General features: G+C 48.1%; 5 protein-coding genes and 1 long non-coding RNA gene across 7 annotated transcripts; 4 read left to right on the plus strand and 2 right to left on the minus strand.

Moving 5' to 3' along the window:
- The first annotated feature begins 779 nt into the window (after positions 1–779).
- dennd10 (DENN domain containing 10) lies at positions 780–4731 on the plus strand. Its single transcript, XM_028988610.1, has 9 exons — positions 780–1019; positions 1426–1622; positions 1729–1808; positions 2784–2932; positions 3041–3152; positions 3231–3331; positions 3427–3534; positions 3771–3865; positions 4090–4731. The coding sequence occupies exons 1-9, from the start codon at positions 974–976 to the stop codon at positions 4255–4257; spliced, it is 1056 nt and encodes a 351-aa protein (XP_028844443.1). The 5' UTR covers positions 780–973; the 3' UTR covers positions 4258–4731.
- prdx3 (peroxiredoxin 3) lies at positions 4725–6640 on the plus strand. Of its 2 annotated transcripts, none has more exons than XM_028988611.1 (7): positions 4725–4907; positions 5000–5069; positions 5202–5343; positions 5609–5744; positions 5826–5929; positions 6021–6186; positions 6455–6640. In XM_028988611.1, exons 1-7 carry the CDS (start codon positions 4872–4874, stop codon positions 6503–6505), a joined length of 705 nt encoding a protein of 234 aa, XP_028844444.1. In that variant the 5' UTR covers positions 4725–4871; the 3' UTR covers positions 6506–6640. The 2 variants fall into 2 exon arrangements, with proteins under 2 accessions (XP_028844444.1, XP_028844445.1); XM_028988612.1 differs by having other exon boundaries at positions 4734–4907; positions 5009–5069.
- Positions 6641–8891: 2251 nt separating this feature from the next.
- Positions 8892–15196, minus strand: tm9sf3 (transmembrane 9 superfamily member 3). The gene is made up of 15 exons (XM_028989873.1): positions 14888–15196; positions 13754–13949; positions 13046–13168; positions 12623–12783; positions 12420–12497; positions 11960–12091; positions 11612–11778; positions 11430–11524; positions 11226–11356; positions 10998–11137; positions 10839–10907; positions 10570–10716; positions 9873–9956; positions 9702–9778; positions 8892–9579 (listed from the first exon to the last, which is right to left on the minus strand). The coding sequence occupies exons 1-15, from the start codon at positions 14981–14983 to the stop codon at positions 9512–9514; spliced, it is 1764 nt and encodes a 587-aa protein (XP_028845706.1). The 5' UTR covers positions 14984–15196; the 3' UTR covers positions 8892–9511.
- Positions 14069–16695, plus strand: LOC114796039 (uncharacterized). Its single transcript, XR_003750588.1, has 3 exons — positions 14069–14480; positions 16322–16442; positions 16558–16695. It is a non-coding gene; the product is annotated as an uncharacterized LOC114796039 (long non-coding RNA).
- LOC114796038 (monoacylglycerol lipase ABHD12) lies at positions 15417–18753 on the minus strand. The gene is made up of 13 exons (XM_028989874.1): positions 18561–18753; positions 18355–18476; positions 18179–18284; positions 17863–17982; positions 17552–17582; positions 17417–17462; positions 17202–17331; positions 17088–17125; positions 16342–16421; positions 16070–16152; positions 15898–15976; positions 15669–15793; positions 15417–15584 (listed from the first exon to the last, which is right to left on the minus strand). Exons 1-13 carry the CDS (start codon positions 18659–18661, stop codon positions 15560–15562), a joined length of 1086 nt encoding a protein of 361 aa, XP_028845707.1. The 5' UTR covers positions 18662–18753; the 3' UTR covers positions 15417–15559.
- Positions 18754–22845: 4092 nt separating this feature from the next.
- On the plus strand, positions 22846–23574 carry LOC114795721 (early growth response protein 2b-like). The gene has a single exon (XM_028989300.1). The coding sequence runs from the start codon at positions 22906–22908 to the stop codon at positions 23572–23574; it is 669 nt and encodes a 222-aa protein (XP_028845133.1). The 5' UTR covers positions 22846–22905.

The raw sequence follows: 23574 nt of genomic DNA on the forward strand, positions 1-23574 counted from the left end.
GGGCTGCTTCCTTAACCCCTAGGCCACCACTGCCCCGCTTGTATATATTCACAAGTACACTTGAAAATGAGTGTGGACGTCATGCTCTTTTCTAAGACACTCTCATTGACGGCATGGTCCTTAAAAATAATCCAGCAGGGCGATTAAAGACACTGTCAACCGAGCGTCTGTCAACTCCTGACCATGTCCTCCAACAGATTATCAGGACACGAGTGTACAGAGCCACTTTGCAATATTGTGCAAGTGAGTGTACTTCCAGTACAACTCCAGTTTGTGCTGTCCTGACACACAGGAGCGGATTTGAAAGGTTCTCCTTCCACCGTACAGCCCCTCTCTGGATGTCCATGACCGACCGAACAGACGTTCACAATCGATACTTCAGTTTGACCAAGTGCCCTGGATGTCCTGAAGTATTTCACCTGGCGTCGTGGTAAATATTCTTTTACTTGCTGTGTGTATGATCTGAAGACTATTTGAATACCATTTCTGGAATTGGGTTTTAAGGATTTAAGGAAAAAAATTGGGTGAAAGTAAAAAAAAAAAAAAAGGTGTTTTACCAATAGGGAAAAAACAGTTAATCCCAGGGGGGGCAGTTTGGTAAAATGACCATTGTGTCCCCAAGCAAGACAGTCAACACTGGGTGTCTCCAGGAGGGGACTGTCCTCTGTAACTGCTGATGAATGAATGAAATGCAGATGCGCGCATTTTTATTCTGATGGGTAAATAAGAAGGCGGGTGTATTCGCCGCCGCCGCGGTAGGGGGCAGCCGAGATCTCCCGCGGCCACTGGGTGAGACCTGAGCAGGAAGCTGCACCGCTGGATCGGCCGCTGACGCGGAGATCCGTCTTAATATCTGCGTTTCGGAGTTGGAGTCGCGGTCCCCGCCGTGGGCCGCGGGCGATTTCAGGGGTGTCGGAGCCCCATGTGAAGACCTGCAGTGTGGGTGCCTGTTGTCGCCGAGGAGGGATGGAACATGGCCGCATCTGAAGCTCAGCTGATGTTGAGCGTCGGCCTGATCGGTGAGATGGTCAAATGCAAATACAAATGATGGCCATTCGACTGAAGCTGATAATTAGAAATGTTGCTTGTATAGACAAACAGTATTTGCAACATTATCTACATTCGAGACTAAGTATACTGTATGTGTGTGAAAGTGAAGCGATTGTCATTGTGAAACACTGCAGCACGGCACATGGTGACACAACGAAACGTGTCCTCTGCTTTTAACCGTCACCCTTGGTGAGCGCTGGGCAGCCGTGACAGGCGCCCGGGGAGCAGTGTGTGGGGACGGTGCTCAGTGGCGGCCTTGGCAGTTCGGTCATTGATTTGAACCCACAACCCGCTAATCCGCTGCCCCGGCGTCGTTATTACAATCCCGATGTGTTGTTATGACAGTGTATGCTGAGAGTTGTCCCCTCCCTCCAGAGAAAGATGTGAATGGAGACACGCTGTGGGTGTGGTGCTACCCGTTGGTGAGGGTGGAGCTGCGGGAGGTGCTGCTGAGGAAGTGCTGCCTGACGCAGGATGGCGCAGGGCTGCACCCATTTGTTTTCGGCCAGTTCGGCCGGGCGTGGTACTACATCACCACGGTGGAGGTGCAGGAGACCTCCGCCCTCAGGAAGGTACCTCATGTTCTCACCACATTTACAACATCAGTTTCACCCTCTCCATCATGCTATCGATGATCAGCTGTTCCATGGTGACGAAGACTTTGACGTCTCCACCCAGGTCACACATTTCGCTACGGTCCTCACAGCCAAGGACTTCAACCCAGAAAAGTATGCGGCGTTCAGCAGGGTTCTGTGCAGGTACCCAACACACTCACTCCACACTCACTCCACACTCACTCCACCAAACATGGCGACTTCACCCAACACGCTCGCTCCACGGTGACTCCGCCCAACACACTCACTCCAACAAACATGGCGACTCCACCCAACACGCTCGCTCCACGATGACTACGGCCAACACGCTCGCTCCACGATGACTACGCCCAACACGCTCGCTCCACGATGACTACGCCCAACACGCTCGCTCCACACTCACTCCACCAAACATGGCGACTTCACCCAACACGCTCGCTCCACGATGACTCCACCCAACACACTCGCTCCACACTGACTCCGCCCAACACGCTCGCTCCACGATGACTCCGCCCAACACGCTCGCTCCACGATGACTCCGCCCAACACGCTCGCTCCACACTGACTAAGCCCAACACGCTCGATCCACGATGACTCCGCCCAACACTCTCGCTCCACGATGACTCCGCCCAACACGCTCGCTCCACGATGACTCCGCCCAACACGCTCGCTCCACGATGACTCCGCCCAACACGCTCGCTCCACGATGACTCCGCCCAACACGCTCGCTCCACGATGACTCCACCCAACACGCTCACTCCACATTGACTCCACCCAACACGCTCACTCCACATTGACTCCACCCAACACGCTCGCTCCACGATGACTCCGCCTAACACGCTCGCTCCACGATGACTCCACCCAACACGCTCACTCCACATTGACTCCACCCAACACGCTCGCTCCACGATGACTCCGCCTAACACGCTCGCTCCACGATGACTCCACCCAACACGCTCACTCCACATTGACTCCACCCAACACGCTCGCTCCACGATGACTCCGCCCAACACGATGACTCCACCCAACACGCTCACTCCACACTGACTCCACCCAACACGCTCGCTCCACGATGACTCCACCCAACACGCTCGCTCCACAGTCCTAACACACTCATGCCACCCTTGTTTTGGTTGTCAGGATGTACATGAAGCACGGGAGTCCAGTGAAGATGATGGAGAGCTACATCGCTGTCCTCACTAAAGGGATTTGTCAGAGTGATGAAAACGGCTCTTTCCTCATCATGGATTATGATGTCAGGAAAGCATATCTGACTGGATCCATCAAAGGTCAGAGCTGAAGGGACTCAGGAGGAAGGTTCTGGGTTTCTGAAACAAAAAAAAATAATAAAAATTGATGAGAGAAGATAATCTTCTAATCTCTGATTTTCCACTCAGATGTTGTGTCCCAGTTCAGCATGGAGACTATCATTCTGTACACAGCACTGATGCTGAAGAAGAGGATTGTTGTTTTCCACCCTCGAGTTGAGGCTCTGCTCGAGTTCACCAGGTAAAACTGAAGTTTTATTTTTTTTAACCTGGTTGCTGTAGTGATGGTGACTGAATTTCACGTGTTCTGACCTCCTAGAGCCCTACCTGCACTGACATGGCACAGGAAAGACTGGTCCATCCTGCACCCCTACGTGCACCTGAATGAACAGGAACTGGAGAACCTCAAGCTCTGCACAGGTACTTCACTGTGAATGTCCTGTAAATATCCTGTTGGGACATGTTAGGTCCAAGTCACTGTAGGTCACGTCTTGTTGAATGTGTCCTCCCTGCAGGATATGTTGCAGGCTTTGTAGATCCAGACATCATCAACAGAACAGACCTGTTCGATGTGTTTGTTAATCTGCCAGACAGTGAAATCAACATCTCACAAAGTGCCAAAGGTGAGTGGGGAAACAATGCGTGGAACCTTCAAGCACTCAAAAACATTGCATACTCTGAAATATAATGGAATTAAAATTATAATCCAAATGATTTTGGATTATAATTTGAACATGATGAGTCTGAACATGACTCCTTCACTGTCCACCTCCATGTTTATGTAGGGATTGTTTCTGGAAGCTGCGGTAATGTGTTAAATGTTCATAAATTAATGGCAGCATATTGTGTCCTCCTGCAGAGACTATGGCAATGGGGAAGTTGCATAAAGACATGGGACATTTCATTGTTCAGTCTGCCGAGGACAGTGACAGGACCGACAGCCAAGTCATCAAGGTGTACTTCTAATACACAGGTCCTAATGAACCCGGCTCATTCTGGCTCAACGTGCAAAGATCTTGCAAATTGAACCATTTTTCTTTTATGAGTCTGGCTCGTAATGTGTTGAGATTTTGTCGTGTTTTGTAAAAAACTGTGGCCGATACCTTGAGTTGAGCCCGAATGACTAATTTCTGTTTCATGTTCTGTGACTTGTTGTAAACGCAACATGGCTGCTTCAGGACATCTCTGAAAAGACGCGCAAGATCCTGAGCAGCCTCGCCTCGTTGGCTGAGCAGTGCGACGACTCCAAGCTGACCCTGGAGACCCTGAAGCAGCGGCACTTTCCTCCTGCCACAGAGAACTTCCTGTATCACTTGGCAGCAGCTGAGCAGCTCCTGAAGATCTGAGCTGGTTTCTTGGTCCCAGATCTTCACTCCTTATTTCCAGCTGAACGGCCGTTTGACGTTAGCGTCAGTGTTCTTGTGCGCAAGACTGCACAATTCTATGTCTTTAATGGGCACATGCATCATAACATCCATTGTCATTCACTGGTTTTCTCACAGCAAATAATTTAATATTCCTCTACATTCTTCAATCATAGCATACTAATAATATGATTCCAGAATAGCCTTGCCTTACGTTTCAGTTTTCAGTGCCCTAATGATAATATTGTTGCCATTACTGAAGATTTATGGATGCTGTGATTGTTGGTGAACAATCTATACACTTTTATATTTTCCCGTAATCTAGATCGATTATTTAATATAAATCTTTACATTGTAGTCCTTACTGTTGAGGGCTGCTAGCACTGAAATATTTTTTTCTGTTTCATATTGAACAACTAACAGATGATTAATTGCAATAAAAATTAATAAATTCTCTGTGTTTGGTCTTTAAATGACTGAACGTTCAATTTGATTTTAAAGTATTTTATTCCGTTCGTGAACTTTGCCCAGTGGGTGACGAGACGCAGATTAGACTGGGCTGCGCATGCGCGGTCATTTCTCCCGAAACTTTCAAGATGGCGGCCTCCATTGGACGACTCTTCTGCCGCTCTGTAAGTTCTCACGTCTTCTGTAACACTTCCATCGTCGACATCTTTCCCTGTGTGTACCGCCATTCATGTTGTTGTCCTGTTAATTGTCGCTGCCGTGGAAGTCCGTGTCCCGTGTGACCCGCGCCGCCTGGCCATCCGTCCCCAGAGCCGGGGTCGCCACCAGTGAGTGTCTGTCCGAAATTCAGTTTTGCTGGTTTAAAAGAAAACCCAGAACAATGTAGAAATCTGACCACACATCGTTAGTGACACCGAGTGTTTCACATCGGACTGTGAGTAAATGCTGCGCTTTGATAGGCTGTGCCAGGTGGGCCCCGGCGGTTACCCAGCATGCACCACATTTTAAAGGCACCGCAGTCTACAAAGGCGACTTTAAGGAGATCAGCCTGGACGACTACAAAGGCAAATACCTGGTGCTGTTCTTCTACCCGCTGGACTTGTGAGTAGATGGTCCCACACCCACACATGGGTGGTAGTAGCCTAGTGGGTAACACACACGCCTACGAACCAGAAGACCCAGGTTCAAACCACACTTACTACCATTGTGTCCCTGAGCAAGACACTTGACCCTGAGTGTCACCAGTGGGGCACTGTCCTTGTAAATACTGATTGTAAGGCGCTCTGGATAAGGACGTCTGATAAATGCTGTAAATGTAGAAGACGAGGCCACGGCTGGAGCTGACAGATCACGTTCTCGTCTGCAGCACGTTTGTTTGTCCGACCGAGATCATCTCCTTCAGCGACAAGGCCAAGGAGTTCCACGATGTGAACTGTGAGCTAGTGGGCGTGTCTGTGGACTCCCACTTCACCCACCTGGCCTGGACCAACACCCCGAGGAAGGTGAGACCTGCGTTCACTGCGTTCTGTTGCTTAAAATCCACATCCAGAGATATAAATGCATTTCATGTCTTTCTTCCTCAGACTGGAGGGTTGGGAAGCATCAACATTCCTCTGCTGTCTGATCTGAATAAGCAGGTGTCCAGGGACTATGGGGTTCTACTGGAAGGCGCAGGCATTGCCCTGAGGTGAACGTTATTACTTTATGGGGGTCGCCATGGCGATGTGCATCGTCACCATGGTCCGATTTACACCTGTTTGTTCACTGCCTGTTCTCAGAGGTCTGTTCATCATTGACCCTAATGGCGTGGTGAGACACATGAGTGTGAACGACCTGCCTGTCGGCCGCTGTGTGGAGGAGACCTTGAGACTGGTGAAGGCCTTCCAGTTTGTGGAGACCCATGGTGAGGTCTGTCCTGCCAGCTGGACCCCACAATCGCCCACGGTAAGAAATTAGATTGCAGAAAGCACAACATCGGTCCCAAGTTCAAACCGCATTTACTACCACCGTGCCTCTGAGCAAGACACTTAACCCTGAGTGTCTCCAGGGGGGGACTGTCCCTGTCACTACTGACTGAAAGGCGCTCTGGATAAGAGCGTCTGGTAAATGCCGTAAATTAAACGCTTGGTAGTCCACCGCGCACCAGACCTAGAATCGGTTTGAGATTTTTTGGGGAAGATGTTTGCTAACCTAAATACATTCTGCTTTACAGATAAAACCCACTCCTCATGGATCCAAGGAATACTTTGAGAAGGTTAACTGAAACCGAATGTGCAGCTGAGTGTTGAATTCTGGTTCTGTCTTGAGTGTGACCATGAAGAACCTTTGCCATGTACAAATATCTACAGGCTATTACTCCTGCCTCCACTGTAGACAATAAAGATGTTACTTGCTGCTATCTATTTTGTCACCTTAATCATTGAAAGTGTTCAGCTAAAAGCATAGGATGGTTGTAGCATAGGATGGTTGTAGTTACCACCTTACCACCATTGTGTCCCTGAGCGAGACGCTTGACCCTGAGTGTCTCTAGGGGAACTGTCCCTGTAACTACTGATTTTAAGACACTCTGACGTCTGGTCTGGTACACGCTGTAGATGTAAATGTAGTAATTCTGTCAGAACTGAGGGAATAGAAAAAGAATAATTATGGGCAGATTTTTCAGGCACCATGTAAGGAACATATACATAATTATAATTTACATTGCATTTACATTTACGGCATTTATCAGACACCCTTATCCAGAGCGACTTACCATCTCTAGCTACAGGGACAGTCCCCCCTGGAGCATTTTAGGGTTAAGTGTCTTTCTCAGGGACACAATGGTAGTAAGTGGGATTGGAACCTGGGTCTTCTGGTTCATAGGCGAGTGTGTCACCCACTACCTACCACCCACTAGTAATACAAATGTTAAAACATGTCCCTTATTCCATCATAACTTTATATATATATATATATAAGTTAAATTATACGAGTTTATACAGGGTTGCCAGCTGTATGATCTGACCTTTCACCAACAGAATTTTTTTAACAACCTAACAGGGTGGGACCAGCATGATCATATGTCAAGATCAACACAAAGGGCCATAGTGACGGTTGAAGCTTATCTCAGTTTGCACGGCCAAATATCGTTAAGAAAATGTTGCAACACTGTTTGTTGAAAGGTGATAAAGTTGGAAATTCACAGCCGGGTCATGCAGGACATGAAGAACATGATCATTAGATACAATTTGTATTTATCTCTAATGGCCAGAAAATAAATGATATTTTATAAACATTGTAGTAGCCTAGTGGGTAAAACACTCTGACCCAGAAGTCCCAGGTTCAAACCCCACTTACTACCACTGTGTCCCTGAATAAGACTCTTAATCCTGAGTGTCTCCAGGGGGACTGTCCCTGTCACTACTGATTGTATGTTTGGTGAACAATCATAATCAACCTCTGTGATCTGAATTTTTCATGATCACAATAAAAAGGTTTTATGTGTATTTACATTAATTGTAAATGAAGTAAAACGGCTGCCTGACATGCCAAGTTAGTTGAATCTCCCACATATTGATAATGGCTCCCTGAATAAAATATCCTGGAAACAAGCAAAACAAAAAAAAAAAGTTTATTAAAAAACCCTGGAAACCTTTTAAAGAACATTTTGATCAATGATTTTCACACAAATTTGATTCCTGATTGGCTTATTTTGCTAATTCAACCAATCAGATTTCAGTGTGGGCGGGCTTTTATTTAACTTCTCAAGGATTCTGAAAGCCGGAGGAGCAACCCTGGATCTCTGTCTTGGGACCCAGAGTCATGAAGGATGGACACTTCTGGTGAATGTCACTTCAAATCAACCAGGGAGCCACAAAGCAGGGAGCTGCCACCACACCACGACTTTATTCTACTGATTTCAAAGTGCCATCAGTTACAGACACGTACTGCAAATCTCCAGACGTCCCCACCTTCATGTACAAACCATGCCTAAATAACCTCTGTACATAAACATTGTTTATTTGATTTTTCTTCTTTTTTACAGCAAGTTAATAGCAGGTTTTAAAATGTCCTTTCCGACATCAACGTGGAACATGACATGAAGATCTGGAAATCAACTCAAATTTGGAGGGAGGACTGAAGATTAGAAAAAGGCATAAGTCACATCTCAGACATTAGATACGATCTGTATTTACACAAAGAAATGAAAGATCAAAATGCATTTGTGAACTTCTACACAGCACTGTCTGGAGCAACGGGAACACTCTACTGCCAGGTAGGAACATTTCCTCAGTATCTGCTCCGCCTCGTCCAACATTCACTACATCGTTTGGGTGAAAGGTGCTGAGGAAGCTCAGCGATGGAGCGCCATTTAAAGCTTGAAATCATAAAAAAAAAAAAAAAAAAAAAAAAAAAACCGCTTATTTCTGCACCTGACAGGAGGAGTACAGGGCTTCTGTTTTTTTTTTTATTCTGACTCCGCCCCCTGGTGGTCAGTTAAACAAGTTATAAAATAACATTTAAAATGAAAAGAATCAACGGATGTAGACGTGAAATTTCCATGCAGGTTCAGAAAAAAAAAAAATAATGTAACAGCGCCCCCCCAGCCCTGCCCTACACAGCCAAAAAAAAAAAAGAAAAACATTTATAGTGAAGGTCATTACAAAAAAAAAAAAAAAAAAAAAATCTGTACAACCAAAATATACTTTGGGATCTACATCTAAAGTTTCATTATTGAGGTTATGTACACGTTCACCCCGTCCATATATTATCTTTGAGCAGACTTCATTCAACCCAGATGGGGAAAAAAAGCGCAGAAGACAAAAACATCAAACATCCAATTAAAACAAGCGGCCACTTAACGTCAAACTTGAAGCAGGTGACCTGTGGGGACGTGTGGCTGTACATGACCCTGCAGACGAGCTGAACTTAAAACACGTGTGTCTGCAAATCTGCAAAATGCATCTATAAAGAAAGGCTTTAGACTTGACTGGCCTCTTCACTGAAGAGAGCTGGACTCTTCCATCCACACACACACACCTGCTCACCGCCGTCCAGAGGAAATGCTGGGATTGGGGAAAATTAAAAGGAAAAGTGACGCACTCCTTCCCCTTGCGCACTCTTGCTTTTTTTTTACCTCGAATTCAAAAAAATGGAAAAAAGTAGATCTGTACAAGATAAGATTGTTCCATCTCTTCTTGTAAAAGAACGAGGAGTTTGTGTCGCCATGCGGCGGCTGCAGGGAGAAGCTCGGATGGTTCCTGTCGTCCCTGGGTGGCTGCGTGTGGCTTTAATCGATTTTCACATTTGTGTAGATCTTCCTCACAAAGGCACTTGTTCCCATGTAGCCAATGGCTCCTAATTGATCAATGCAAACAACGGTTTAAATCGATCGATCAATCAAACAATCTCGACTGCAGGAAGTTGAGATCAGTAATAACCGCGTCTCTCGCGGATGGAAACGGCCTCCGGAAACTCACCACACATGATCCCCAACGCAGTGCTGAACACGGCCATGTAGCCAAAGTAGAAGGACGTCTGGAACAAGCCGTACATCCTGCAAACACACACACACACTCCATTTCACAGCAGTTCTAAAGGAGTTATGCACAGAACGTCCACACATCATGTTATGAGCGGTCCCGGCGTACTTGGTTTTGAAGAAGTAGTAGTAGAAGGAGTACATGTAGACGTAAACAGCAGTTGACGCTGCAGACAGGAAGCTCGTCCACTGCCTGGGATAAAAAACAAAAAAAAAAAAAAAAGAGATGATGGAGCGGTTATGAGAAAGTATTCATATGCTGTGCACGATGCGCCTGAAATTCTGAGCAGATCTGACTGACGATCGGGTGAAGGGGAGAGTGAAACACGGTATATTAATATCACTGCTGTATCGTGACGAAGACGAATTAAATAACTCAACTTGAAACCCTCCGCTGCGCAAGTAGCATAGGTTCAAGTAAAAAAAAAAAAAATCTGAGTGAAATGGTTCCCCCAAAAAGTAGGCGTGGTTGACACCATTACTGACTACCGCCCTCACGATCAGACCACATTCAGTTAACAATCTGAGAACTCACACGATATTTCTTCACTGCCAACGCAACACTGTGCAGCGGAGCGGCCGAGTTACTTTATTCGTCTTCATCAGCGATATTGATTCAAGATATCGAAACACACCGGGGCAGACCGACAATTAAATCGCTCTGAATCAACTTATACTAAAGCTGCTCTAGTCAACCGCTCCTCCATCTTGGTTTGAGCGCCGCTTCGATGCTTCGTTTCTATTGGCTGTACATTAAGGTCAGCGATACGACGGGGCAATTTTTAATCCGCGAGGAGGACACGTACCATCTGTAGTCTTCAGCGTTGAGGAGGAAGTAGGTGCAGACGATGGTCACACACACGGTCACAATGCAGAGGATCACCAGGACCAGCATCATGAAGCCGTACACGTAGTAGATCTTGTAGGCCCAAAACGACGTGAAGATGAAGTACCTGAGAGAGAGAAAAAAAAAAAACGAAACATTTTCACGATGTCAGGGGCGTGTCACGTGACTCAGACTTTAATAAGGACAAAACGTATTATTACACAACAGGGAAGCGCCGTTCTCACTCACATCTCGATAAAAATGGATCCGAAGGGCAGAATCCCACCCAGACACACGATCACTGCCGGCTCCATGAACCTGGCCAAACGAAACCGCGAAAACCATTTCAAAGCCACCAACGCCTTGAAGGGCGTGGCTCAGACTGTGCGTGTTTGATTCAGGTGTTACCATTTCTTTTCAGGGATGGGGCGCGGCACAGCGTTCACCCTACAGGGGAAGTTGGGTTGACCGCTCAGGTTTCTGCCCAGGATGGTGCCCACCAGGTTCAGGGGCAAAATCACAAAGAAGCAGATGCAGCAAACGGCCACCTGAGGCAGAAGCAGAGTGGAGGAGTGAGACGCGCCGAGGCGCCGGCAAGCGCTGAAGACATCTGGAGCCGGGCGCGGCGGGACCCACCATGGTGCCGAAGGGGATGGCGCGGGAGGCGTGGTAGTAGATGGCAATGAAGTTGATGAAGAAGGCGGTGCCACACACCATGGCGGGGATGAGGAAGGCCCCGATGAACATCTGCTTTATCCACCTCCTGCCTGTAGATGTTACAGAATGGGATGAAGAAGGTCTGCCAGCGGGCACCAGAACGCGGTGAATCTGGACACGTACCACCCTGCTTGGCATACAGACTCCCGCCAAAGTAGCCGTTGACTGGGGACGTGGCGGCGTAAACAAAGATGGCCGTGCTCAGCATCGACCCTCTCCTGCAGGTGACAACACACAGCCCCTTCCGTCAGGACATGGTTCCAGGGCTGAACTTTGACCTTTAAATAACCGGAACGGGAACTCACTCGGTGTAGAGGTCCTCGATCATGGCCACGATGATGACAATGAGCGACACGGAGAAGATCTGGCAGCCCGAGCCGATGAGGGAGGAGAAGATCATGGGGTGGCTGGACGGCCTGAAGACGTCACCGTGCACCTGTTTCCAGCCATACTCGTCACCAAGGTCACGGTCCTGTCAGGGAGACATGGGAGCGTCATTTAATATGCAGAATATTAATACTGAAATATTCCAGAAGTGTGTGGGTCTGTGTGTGCTTTTGATCGGTGATATTTAGCATCTGATCTCTAGACCCCGGCAGAGGGGGAGCTCCCATAATGCCTGGCGAGGCAGGTTCACCTTCAGCCCTGCTCACCATGTCATCCATCTCCTCCTCTTTACTGTAGCGGGCATAGTCCTTCCTCAGGGTCCTCATCAGGATCATGGACACCAGGCCCACCAGAAAGATGACCATCATGAAGGAGTTGAAGATGGAGAACCAGTGGATCTGTTGAAGAAAAAGTTGGTTATCAATTTCATTTAATTTTGGCTCATGTCTGAAACAACCTAGGCTGACAACAGGTCATTAACATGATTGGGTTTTTATATATATACACACACACACACACACACACACACAAAAAAAAAAGAAGAGAATATAATAAGAACTTCTCAATCCTGGACCAATATTGGAAATCAGTGCATGGAGTCAGGAACACCTTCACTGCACCAAACCGCCTTTAAAATGCACGCAGGCGAAGTAGAAATCCATCCTACTGCATCTATAACCCAGGACACACACACACACACACACACACACACACACACACACTTACCCTGTGCTGAAAGAAGGAGGGGTCAAGGTATTTGTCAAATCGATCTTCAAATTTGACATCAGATTTCTTCCATTTAACCTGTGGTGAACAGAGAAGCATTCAAATGGCGGTCTGTGGCCACACACACACACACACACACACACACACACACACACACACACACACAGCTTTAAAGGCTGAGTGTAGAAAGCAGCAAGACACACCGAGTAGGACATGGCGATTCTGGTGTTTGGTACCAGCTTGACTTTGCCCTCGCTGGTGAGGTTGACGTCCACGATCCTGTTTGTATTGAAGCCGATCTCCAGCTTCTTGTAGGTCCAGAGGTAATAGTCTTCTCCGTTCTCGTCAGCTTCTCCCACAATGCCTGCCAACGGAGCACAGCACGGCCCGTCAGTAGAGAACCTGTTCCACCTGGTAAACCTCACACCTTCTGACAATCAAGTCATGTGGCGCTCACTTCCCATCCAATCATCTTCAATAATGATCAGAGAAGGTCCTTCATGATTGAGAAGTGTTGACCGGTTTTACTGGCTGTAAAAACCTTTCTCTCTTTTCAATCGTTTTGATACACAGTATCTGCAGTGAGTATGGAAACCACCATCAACCTGGTTTTGGAATCTACTTACCCCAGATGGGCAGGTCGTCGATGTACATTTGGTACCAGTAGTGGTTCTTGATGGCGTAGACGAACGCATCCCGCTTGGGTTTGTCCAGCTCAATTTCACAGTAGGTTGTCTGCATGACTTCATCTGTAGGTGGGACAAGCAGCAGGTTACCCTGACCACACCCGTCCGGACCAGGACACAAAGGTACTGGACGAGTTAACTGAGGCCCCCGTCCACTCTAAAACGAGAACATTTCTATCCGATCTGGAATTTCAGGGAACCCAGAACGGTTATTTTCTCAAGCGGGTTCCAGAGTGAATTTCTCTTTTTCCGCGTATCCGTGTGGACGGCACAGCGGGATTTTTGTTAAAACGCTGAAGTATTAGCCCAACCTCCAACCTGACCTTTAACCCCAAACGCGTCATACATACAACAATGGCGGATCTCACGTTCGTGGTTGTGCTGCAGCAGCTACAAGAGAACCTCTCTACGCTGCACATTTCTAACGAAAAGACGCGGCTGGAGAACTCACCACGGAGGAGAACTAGACGCCAAACAAGGAGAGCGGGGAGTTACAGTGCCACCTGCAGGTGCGGAGGGGGGTTAAAAACAGCGCTCGGACAGCGTTCGAAATCTGGATTTGGAAATGAAATGCTTCTACGAGACAAGCTAACGTCTGAAAACACACACACACACACACACACAGAGCACAGCTCCAGCGGTGTTCACCTTTGAACTTGATGTCCAGGCCACTAAACTCCAGTTCCACGCCCTGCAGAGCCTCCCCGAGGGTCTCGTGGTAGTGGCTGATGGTCTTCTTGCTGCCCTCGCAGAACGGCAACGAGAAGTACTTGTAGGTCTCCTGGCGGTTGTGATAGGGTCCCACCGTGTTCATCCACAACACCACCTCCTCTTTATCCGCATACTGCAGGGGAAGAATGTTCAACGTTACTCCTCCCCGCCGGTCCCCCTGCAACGTACGACGAGTGGCGAGCACACGCCCACATTTGACGAACGGAAGCCGTAGAACCAGTCCTGCTGGCCCGTCACCCGTCACACGAGCCTTTAACCCAACAGTGGCACCGTGCTGACTTTTTAACATGAGGCACACCACGGAGGAGAAGCAGCTGACCACGGCGGCATGAGCGTATGCAGGCCACCCGACCAGAGACCAGTTCCGATAAAACCTACAGCAACCTCGGACTGGACGGATGTGGACTGGTTCCCGGTCTGGCACCAGAGGTCATATTATGATGCGACATGTCGGTTCCCGAGGGTCACCAGGTCACCTGAAGCTGTTAAATAATCTTACCAAACTACTATTAGAGACTGGAACTGGTATTAGGAAGGATGAACACCGAAACAGCGTTTTATCACCAACAGGATGAAGTTCCGGGTGTGATCGGGATTTGACCGGACGTTCCTGATCTTCGAGTTCTCTCTTCTCGGATGAAAGGTGAGGGTTTGGGAGCATGAGAATAACATGTTCTCGGCGACTGTACTCTTTCAGGCCGGGAAACTGGTGCAATCAGATCCCGCAGGTCCTGAAGAGCCTGATCCATCCACGCGACTCTCACTTTGGACCAATAAATGGCCTTCCTACAAATGACCGATCCCGAGAGCCGCAGACCGACCCGCCGGCGCGTCTAATGTCGCCCTTTCATCCCGACTAGCCACCGCGCTAACTAGCCTAGCATGCTAACGCTGGCTCTGCTGCAGCGCGCTCCCGGAGACGAGTTCGGGTGAGGGCTGCCGGCCCCTGCTCATCCGACTCCACGACCACCGTCGGTCTCTGCCGCCGACAAACGTCCACCAGACTCCGGCAGCCGCACTCCCAGCAGCCGAGGCCCGCCGCGCTCTCACCGTGTGGTCGTGTTCGTCCGCCTCCGCCGGCTCCAGTAAAGCCAGCGCTGCGGACAGCGCGACCAGCGCTGCGATCCTCCACCGGGGAGACCCCATCGTGAGAAGGGAGCGTTTTTCCGACAGAACTGGGATACTGGCTGTTGTGGGTGGAGGTCTATCCCACCTTCCTCCTTCCTGGTTGTGGCGATGACAGTGGAAGACCAGGATGCTTTCATACGCGCTGCGTCGCAAGGCGCCCGCCGGAGCTCGCCGCACGCGGTCTTGATTGGTTCGCCTGTGTCACATGGGCAGTTCTGGCCAATCGACGGCAAGTGCGGTGAGCCGTCGGTGTATTTCGGAACGCTGCGCTCCAGCGTACGGCCACCTTTCAGCCACGTCATCCGACTGCGAAGTGAAGCAGCGGAAGTGAAGTTTTTCACAATTATGGAGGAAAAAAAAAGATATGAAATTGTCACCGTCCGTGGGCAGCTGATGCACACTTCCAAAAATGAAACAAAACTCTCTATTTTAGCATTTTATTACATCACATTATCATTCTCATTAGCAGACAAATCAAGACAATTGTTTACCAACAGTTTTATTTAGTTGCACCACAGGCAACAGCAAATAAATGGAATTGACATTTTGGAAAACTGTATTTTGGTCCAATCAGTCTTGGCGCCATCATTTCGGTCATTTCAGTGACTGCACAAACTCTCTGAAAAGTGACAAAATCAGAATGGCACCAAAAAAAAAAAATTCTGCAATGTACAGAAAAGTGAAGAAGAGCACGTTTTCTTACCTGACGATGCCCGGCAGGCGCTCGTCTTTGTACAAGCCGTTGTGTTTATATCCGAGCGGCGCCTCGAAAAGAACCAGTTTAACGTTCTTCTCAGAGGTCGCGGCCTGTTTCGCGATGCGATACAGCTGCAGGCAAATGACCAGATGTGAATTTCCCACTAATGAACGATCGTCTCATCTGATCTTACATAATTAGGCTTCTTTCACGGATGCATTCTTCGGTCACGTACCTCTTTACCCATGTGAGATGGCACCACGGGGTCGTCCTCGGAATGGAGAATCAGAAGCGGGATCTGCATTTTCTTCACACTTTTAGACAAAGACAGTTGCACAGCAGCAGTATAGCAGCAGGTGATCCCAGAGCTCCCGAAAATGTGTTCACTCCCACAACAGTGCACTTACTTTTCATCACTGGGGAAGATGATTTTGTTTTCATTTACTAAGTCCAAAAAAAAGTATTCGAACCAGGGGAATCGCCAGTAAAACTGGAAATGGACAAAAGTGAACTTTAATCACCCGCTACAGACTGATGAGTCCGATCAGCCAGGCCGTTTCAGTATAGAGACGAACCTGCTCAATCACAGACTGAATTAGCAGCAAGCTCCTCCTCGGTCACAATTAGTAAAGGCTGAAGACACATTTATTGTCTGAAAGGTGGTGAATGGCAGACGTACCCAGCTGAAGGGATGGTGGGCCGTTTCTTGTCGCGCGTTAGTGAACGCGCCCTCCAGGATCACGCCATCCACAGTGGTCCCTAGGACATAGATTCATACTGGTGAGTCCACCCAATACGGGAATTATACAGTCATTAGGAAATGTACGGTACCCAAATATATATGTAGTTTTTACTCTTATATATCAACGTGCTGCTATGAAATCTTCCTTCAAAGCTGCGGTGGGCTGTGCAACATGAGAACGTCCCAGTAAATCTACTCTGGAACGGAGAACGTAGCACGAAACGGGAGCCTACTGAGATGCAGAGGTTTATCAGTGACTGGCAGACAGTCACAGAAAACGCTGAAACCGGCAAGTTCACTTCTTTGATTTAATGACTTTGTTCTCTGCATATGTGCTGCAATTACATGACTTATCTACAGCTATAATCTGTAAGAAGATTTAATATTGATGAGAAAATTGAATAAAAGATCAGAATTTTTAATAAGATGTTCTATTGTCTGAATGTTACTGGAATTTTTCTAACTCACTTAAATGTAAAATGAATAAATAAAAAGTTCCTCTGGAGCTCTTAGACTACCTGGACCAGGACGATGTGCCGAGCGAACGTAGTTCATGCACCAGGCCACACCCTTCACGCTGCAGAGTTAATCTTTCATCTTTATTAAGTTCACGCAGGCATTTATTACAACTTTATTAAAGCAACTCCGTAAAGGACTTTTATGGAACAAGAAGTACGGCTCACCTTGTTCTTGTAATATCACGGCAGTGTTGGTGGAGACTCTGAAAGCAGAAATGTTGCCTGTAACATAGCTGAAGTGAAATTAAGCACAATTTGATTTCATCGTTCGATTCTCACCCAGAGCCGAGTGAATGTCCCCAGATGACCACCACGCTGTCCCTACTGCGCTCTTTTACCCACTTGTACAGACAGAGGGCGTCGGTGGTCAGGCCCGGCTCTGTTGGCTCCCCGGAGGAGTCACCAAAACCTGAACACACAGGACGTCATGTACAGACATACATACGTACGGCGCTCTGGTGGGTGGGAATGTGGGTGGGAATGTTCTTGCCCACCTCTGTAGTCCATCGCCAACACATGGAAGTCAAGGCTGCTCAACACCTGGAGGAAGCAGAGACACGCGGGGCATCAGGAGACACAACGTCCAGCTGCACGACACCTTCATGTGTATAAACCCGACATAAACTCACGTTCACTATTCCAACTCTGTGTGCCATGGCTCTGGGCAGTGAGAGAGAAGACCCGAATGATTATTCATGGTAATTTTCTATTAATTACAGTAACACCATCACAGTACAGGCAGGCATGCAGCCATGGGCCCTTCTGAGCATATGAATTTTAACCACCACCCTTGGTGAGCAGTGGGCAGCCATGAAAGAAATGAATGAAGGAACCGGGTAAAACCTGAGGTTCAAATCCTGAACCACCGTTTCATGGATGCCCACGGAATGGAGGAATACCGAGTGTCCTCCGCGTTCTCGTCGGATATTCTGGACGATACCTCGATCCAGTGTTTCCATGCAGGTAGATAATGACAGGGGCGCCGTTTCCTAAAGCTGCCTCGTACCACCTCGGGTCCTTGCCCTGTGCCTCCTGCCACTGGCGTTCAGGGACCGTGTGCCTAAACACAAGAGCACAGCTCCACCAGGTGCAAGTCAGAGGTCAAAAGGTCAGGTGCCTGTCCCGTCTATTTCAGATCAGTATATATTTAATCGTTCTGTATTCTGTGTAAAACAAATATAATAGAACAGAACAGGTCACCGTCTGATCATTAAAAGATTAGTGAAAAGGTTCAGAAAGCTATCAGGGACACCGACCACACCCCCAGAGTGACCCCCTGCTCTGAGGTCAGGTACAGGTTGACAGTGTGGTTCAGGGACAGATCTTCTGGCCGACTGAGGTCGGTGAGGAACGGGATCCGGACTGGAAGAGAAGAAGGCGGGTCAGACACGGCTCAGAAAAGGTCACGTTCTGCTGAAGAGTCATGTCTGACCGACGTGGGAGAAGAAGGCGTGGTGCATGATGGCCGGGAAAAGGCGCAGCAGGAGCGGGGCGCACAGGTACGCTGCGCACACGCCCAACACGAGCCAGGTGAGCCACGTCCTCCACGCACACCTGCCGGGAGGAGAGCAGACAGAGAGGTGGAGACGTCGCGCCGACCCACGCACACGCCGGGCCACGCCGAGACCCCCCACTCACCTGCCCGGACCCGGAGCCGGAGCCGGAGCCTTCCTGCTCCTACTACCGCCAGGGAGCGGCTTTTCCGGCTTGCGTTCCGCGGGTTCGGCCCTTTTGCGCATTTTCGCCCGAGATCCCGGATCCAGCGACTCTGCGCTCGACGCTGCTGGAGAAAAAGTTCATATGTGGAGCCCGACGCTGGTCACGTGGCTCGGGCCCGGCTCCCCGCCTCCAGGCGGACGTTCAACTTTGCTCGGGATCCGCGATTAGGAAAGATCCTCGATGAAAAACCGATCATTACGCAGCAACAAACAACGTTTTGATATCGGGGGCCTTCTGGACGGTTTATGCTCCACCTTGATGAAGGAGGGAAAAACGAACAGTTCGTGCAGCGTGAAACGTGGTGGATTTAATGGTGGACCCCTTCAATATTTCAAGGAAGAAAATAACAGTTTACCCGCGAACTGGACAAAATATACGACAGTGCAATTAACACGCGACCGCTGTTGGTATGCAAATGAGCCGGTGTCACGTGTCCCAGCTCGGTGTACGCTGTGCGGTTTTCACGGCCGATTTTGGTCGTGCATCGCGCAGTGGGGACGATGTACGATCACCAGGTCACGGTCGTGCGGATATTGGACCGGTTTGAAATGTGTCGCCCTCACTGCGCATGTGCGAGTTTTAACGCTTATTTATAGTGGTTAAATGAATTTGTGAGCACCGAGTACTCACCACAACACCTTTACTGAATTTTGTCATACTGATTAAACAACAAAAAAAACGTGGAATCTCCACTTTCACAAGGTCATGTATGTATGTAAAAATGCCAAATGTTACTGCGTTAGTCTTATTTAGGTCTGTTGTTCTTTGTGTTTCGGACCTCAATCTGTTTCTTTCAAGGACTACCTCGACTCCAAAGGATCTTTCTACAAACGGTGATAGATCATATCTAATGAATGTCTACCTGGAGAAGAAAAAAATGTACCTAGCTAGGTCCATTGTGCTCTCTCTTGAACACAAACCAAGAATCATAAAGTGTGTGTGTGTGTGTGTCTGTACGCTATTGTGCAAGGAGACCAGTGTAAGAACAGACCAGGCAATTTCATCATAATGATCTTTTAAGATAGACATATTTTAAGAAATATGAAGACTGTGTCCAAAATCAGCATCATGTTCTCAGAAGAAACGCAATTTGGTTGCCTTGATTTCATCTGAAGAGGGTTGACCAGATGAGAAAATCTGATCATCTCCTCATCTGACGTCTGCTGTTTCTTATCAGCATTTACCAGAAAACATCTAACACACGTCCTGCTGCATCTCTGCTCTTAACATTGTTTCATTTTGCTCCCTATTCCATCTACATTATGAAAGTGGAGGCATGTGGGTCCTCCAGAAAGAACTTTAGAGCTCAGATGTTTGTGTATTCAGCTTTCAGAATCGGCTTGTAGCCGCTCCCATCAATCCTGGCAGTGACGTCTTTGTCTTACGCTGATGACACCATCAGCCCCTCGCAGTACAGCCATCCATCTTCCTCCCACGCGAGCCCACGTCCAAACACACGGCCCAGAGCCGTCCAATCGTTTTTTAATTTAGAAATGTAATGAGCCCTTCTCTCCATTTCTGTGCACTAGGAGAGGAGTGTAGGTCTTTTTTATATTTGTTTTTATGGTGCACATCCACAATCTAAACTTGCTAAAAATTAATTATTTTAAGAGTGCAACATTTATTACAGCAACACCTCAATCATTGCTCTTCAAATTGGACTGTACATGGTTTTAAAAATGAATAAAAATGCAATATTTTATATTAAAGTCCTTTTTGGTTTCATACATGAAACCTGGTGTGATGATCACAGGTAATACCTGGTAATGGACATCTTACAGATCTTTATTTCTTTGGACCAGAAATGGATATAAAACTGTGAATTAAAGAAGATTTAAGAGCTCAGTGCTGCAACAGTCAGATTGGCAGTGAAGGTCTGATGGTGGTGGAAACCTGCACTGATCTTTATGTGGACATTCAGCTGAATTGTGTGAAATAAAATGCAGCATGTTGTTCCCTGCTGGTACGGAACCTCCATCTTCCTGAAATGATGAGGCTGGAACCCTGTCAGGGAGAATAATGTCCAAATGACCCAAACACCTACAGATTTCCTAAAAAATCAAAGCCCCGTTTCTGTTCCTATCAGCTGGGACCCCGAACCCGCCTCATTAACATAACAATTCCAACTGCAAGAGGGCCGAAGGAGGAGAAGGCAGCGGTGGCGGTGGCAGTCCGAGCATTGCGGCCGTCAGGGACACACACAGGACACCGGTGACGGGACGATGGAACGCGGCTTGAGTTACACCTGAGCCATGTAAGTTACAGTACTGCCTAGAACACATGATCGTATGTGTATGTGTGTGTGTGTGTGTGTGTGTGTGTGCACGTGTGTTCTATAGGAAGTACTTTACAGTCAGTTCATAAAAAGTTATGGTTTACTTTTAAATAATATGTAATTTACATAACATAAAATGCTGATGATTTATGTATAATATGTGATCAGATATGAAAATGAAAGCAGTATGTTGAGACTGAATTCTCCTCCCCATCTTAACCCTGAAAATGACCCTCAATAAAACATCACTGGTGTGTCTGTGTGTGTGTGTGTGTGTATATATATATATATATGTGTGTGTGTGTGTGTGTGTGTGTAAATATATATGGTAAATATATAAGATAAGCGAATATCTGAAGCAATATAGATTTAGTTAAAATACACTAAAAGAAAGAAGCATAAGGAAGTCTTTGTTTGCTGAAGCTGTCTATTCAGTTAACATTAATGATAAAGATGATGTGTTGATTCATAACTACTGATTAGATGCATTAATTCAGATTTGATTAAATTGATGGCATTTATTCATTCAGCCTGGTGTGTTGTACATTTGAACTTCACTAATATCTCTACAGACACATTATTTGTGGAACATTTTTTAGCAAACCCATCTGACGCAAGCCCAAATGGAACCATTCAGAATCATTTGAGACATTAAGACCAAATAAATGTGGCAAATGCATCGTTCCTTAATGCCACGGTGACACAAGTGCCGTTTGTTTGTTGTCTTCTAAATAATATGTGACCGGGTCTGTATGGGTAGATATTCGGGTGCGAGGCCCAGATGGTTAATGAATGAAGTGAGATTTGCACTGAGAAGCTGTTAACGCCGTACTGCTGTTTACCAAAAGAAAATAATCTGTCCTTTGAAAATGGTTTTGGTGACGTTTGATTAATCGTCGTGTGCAGGGGTCATCGGGACCGAAAAACGCTCAGTAACAAAACGACACATGAATCCTCCCGACACGGCGAGGCGTGGGCGTCCGGGGCACCGAGAGGGCATGAGAGGGAGAGAGGGGGGTGGCGAGGGCCTGCAGGGGTGGGTTTCCCCAAGGAGCCGCCGCCAAGCTGCGCCCGTCTGCACCCAGAGAAAAGCGAGGCGAGAGCGAGAGAATAATGAGAAGAGCGAGACTCGGCCAATACAATGACAAAACATTTTTGGGCCTGTGGGCGTGAAACAAAGGGTTCGGGTATTTAGCCTCCAAACAGCTCTACACATCTGTCCTGAAGAAAACCACACACACACACACACACACACACACAATCACACTTTATTTAGTAAAAAAAAAAAAAAAACAATCCGGGTTTAACTACTGCTTCATTCTCTATGAGAATCAATTGTTCTCTAAACCCAACCCAGAAAGGTAAAAAAACTCCACATGATAAACATGTTACACACAACATTAGAACATAAAATCTGTGTACGAGGCCCAGGATGAGGAAGTGGGCCTGTAATTGGATGGTTGCGGGTTCAAATCACGAACAGCCAAGGTGTCACCAAGGTGCCCATACAGAAAGGACTTGTTCTTCATGAATCCACCAGACCAGTAGACGTGAGAATATGACATGAATATGGTATTAACAACAAGTCCTTGTAAAGAAAATGTGATCGGTGATTGATCAAGGGTACCTCAGTGGTACCTTGCCGGTTCTAGATTTGAACCCGCAACCATTCAAATACAGGTCCACTTCCTTACCCGTTAGGCCACCTCCGCCCCAGAGGTGCGATGCGCGCACCGTTTCAGTAGAAGTGGGCGTGGTCTTTTTGGGCTCCATGTAAGGAGCAGAATTCCGTTCCCATTTTTGATCAGGAACTTCGACAGCTGATTGGTCATCAGACCTGACCTTTTGACTTTGTCTTCCAGAGTTCCTGTTGAGTGTGAATTTCCCCGCGTAGAGGAAGTATCTCTCATACGCGGGTGGAGTCCAGACAGCGCTACTGAGGTCTCCTCTCCCTCTTTCTCCTTCTCGGCCTGTACGCATCGCCTCCCCATGGCCCAAAATCCACCGGACATGGAGCATCTGTACAGCCCGCCTCCCCATTTTGCCTGTGCGGCAGAATTTCACCAGGACCCCGCGGGCTTCTTCTCCACGTCCACCTGCCCGATGGTCCCGTGCCCTCAGCCTGCGATGGACAGCGCGCTCTTCCCCATCCTGCCGGACTACGGCGGCTTCTACCAGGCCGCCGGCTGCCCGCCACCCCTCACCCCTCTGAACACCATCAAGCATTTCAGACTGGGGGCGGCCCCAGCAGAGGGGCCACGGCCACCGCCATCGTACAACCTCCCGCTGCGCCCTGTGCTGAGACCCAGAAAGTACCCAAACCGCCCCAGCAAGACCCCCGTCCACCTGCGGCCCTTCTCCTGCCCGGCAGACGGCTGCGACCGGAGGTTCTCGCGGTCGGACGAACTGACGCGCCACCTTCGCATCCACACCGGACAGAAGCCCTTCCAGTGCCGCATCTGCATGCGCAGCTTCAGCCGCAGCGACCACCTTACCACACACATCAGGACACACACCGGCGAGAAGCCCTTCTCATGCGACCACTGTGGCCGGAGGTTTGCCAGGAGCGATGAGAGGAGCCGACACACCAAGATCCATCTCAGGCAGAGAGACAGGAGGTCCTCGGCTTCAGCGGGACCTTCTGCAGCCACCATGTAG

The sequence above is a fragment of the Denticeps clupeoides genome, chromosome 8 (genome assembly GCF_900700375.1).
Source record: "Denticeps clupeoides chromosome 8, fDenClu1.1, whole genome shotgun sequence".
NCBI lineage: Eukaryota > Metazoa > Chordata > Actinopteri > Clupeiformes > Denticipitidae > Denticeps > Denticeps clupeoides.

Coding starts and splice junctions, on each gene's coding strand:
- dennd10 (XM_028988610.1), top strand. CDS start 974: ATGGCCGCATCTGAAGCTCAGCTGATGTTGAGCGTCGGCCTGATCG. Junction 1,623..1,728: donor AGACCTCCGCCCTCAGGAAG/GTACCTCATGTT, acceptor GTCTCCACCCAG/GTCACACATTTCGCTACGGT. Junction 2,933..3,040: donor TCTGACTGGATCCATCAAAG/GTCAGAGCTGAA, acceptor TTTTCCACTCAG/ATGTTGTGTCCCAGTTCAGC.
- prdx3 (XM_028988611.1), top strand. CDS start 4,872: ATGGCGGCCTCCATTGGACGACTCTTCTGCCGCTCT. Junction 5,745..5,825: donor GGACCAACACCCCGAGGAAG/GTGAGACCTGCG, acceptor TTTCTTCCTCAG/ACTGGAGGGTTGGGAAGCAT. Junction 6,187..6,454: donor GGACCCCACAATCGCCCACG/GTAAGAAATTAG, acceptor TCTGCTTTACAG/ATAAAACCCACTCCTCATGG.
- tm9sf3 (XM_028989873.1), bottom strand. CDS start 14,983: ATGGGGTCTCCCCGGTGGAGGATCGCAGCGCTGGTCGCGCTGTCCGCA. Junction 12,784..13,045: donor CGACGACCTGCCCATCTGGG/GTAAGTAGATTC, acceptor CTCCGTTGGCAG/GCATTGTGGGAGAAGCTGAC. Junction 9,957..10,569: donor AACGCTGAAGACTACAGATG/GTACGTGTCCTC, acceptor TTTTTATCCCAG/GCAGTGGACGAGCTTCCTGT.
- LOC114796038 (XM_028989874.1), bottom strand. CDS start 18,661: ATGCGCAAAAGGGCCGAACCCGCGGAACGCAAGCCGGAAAAGCCGCTC. Junction 18,285..18,354: donor CGCCTTCTTCTCCCACGTCG/GTCAGACATGAC, acceptor CTTCTCTTCCAG/TCCGGATCCCGTTCCTCACC. Junction 15,794..15,897: donor CATCTCACATGGGTAAAGAG/GTACGTGACCGA, acceptor ATTTGCCTGCAG/CTGTATCGCATCGCGAAACA.
- LOC114795721 (XM_028989300.1), top strand. CDS start 22,906: ATGGCCCAAAATCCACCGGACATGGAGCATCTGTACAGCCCGCCTCCC.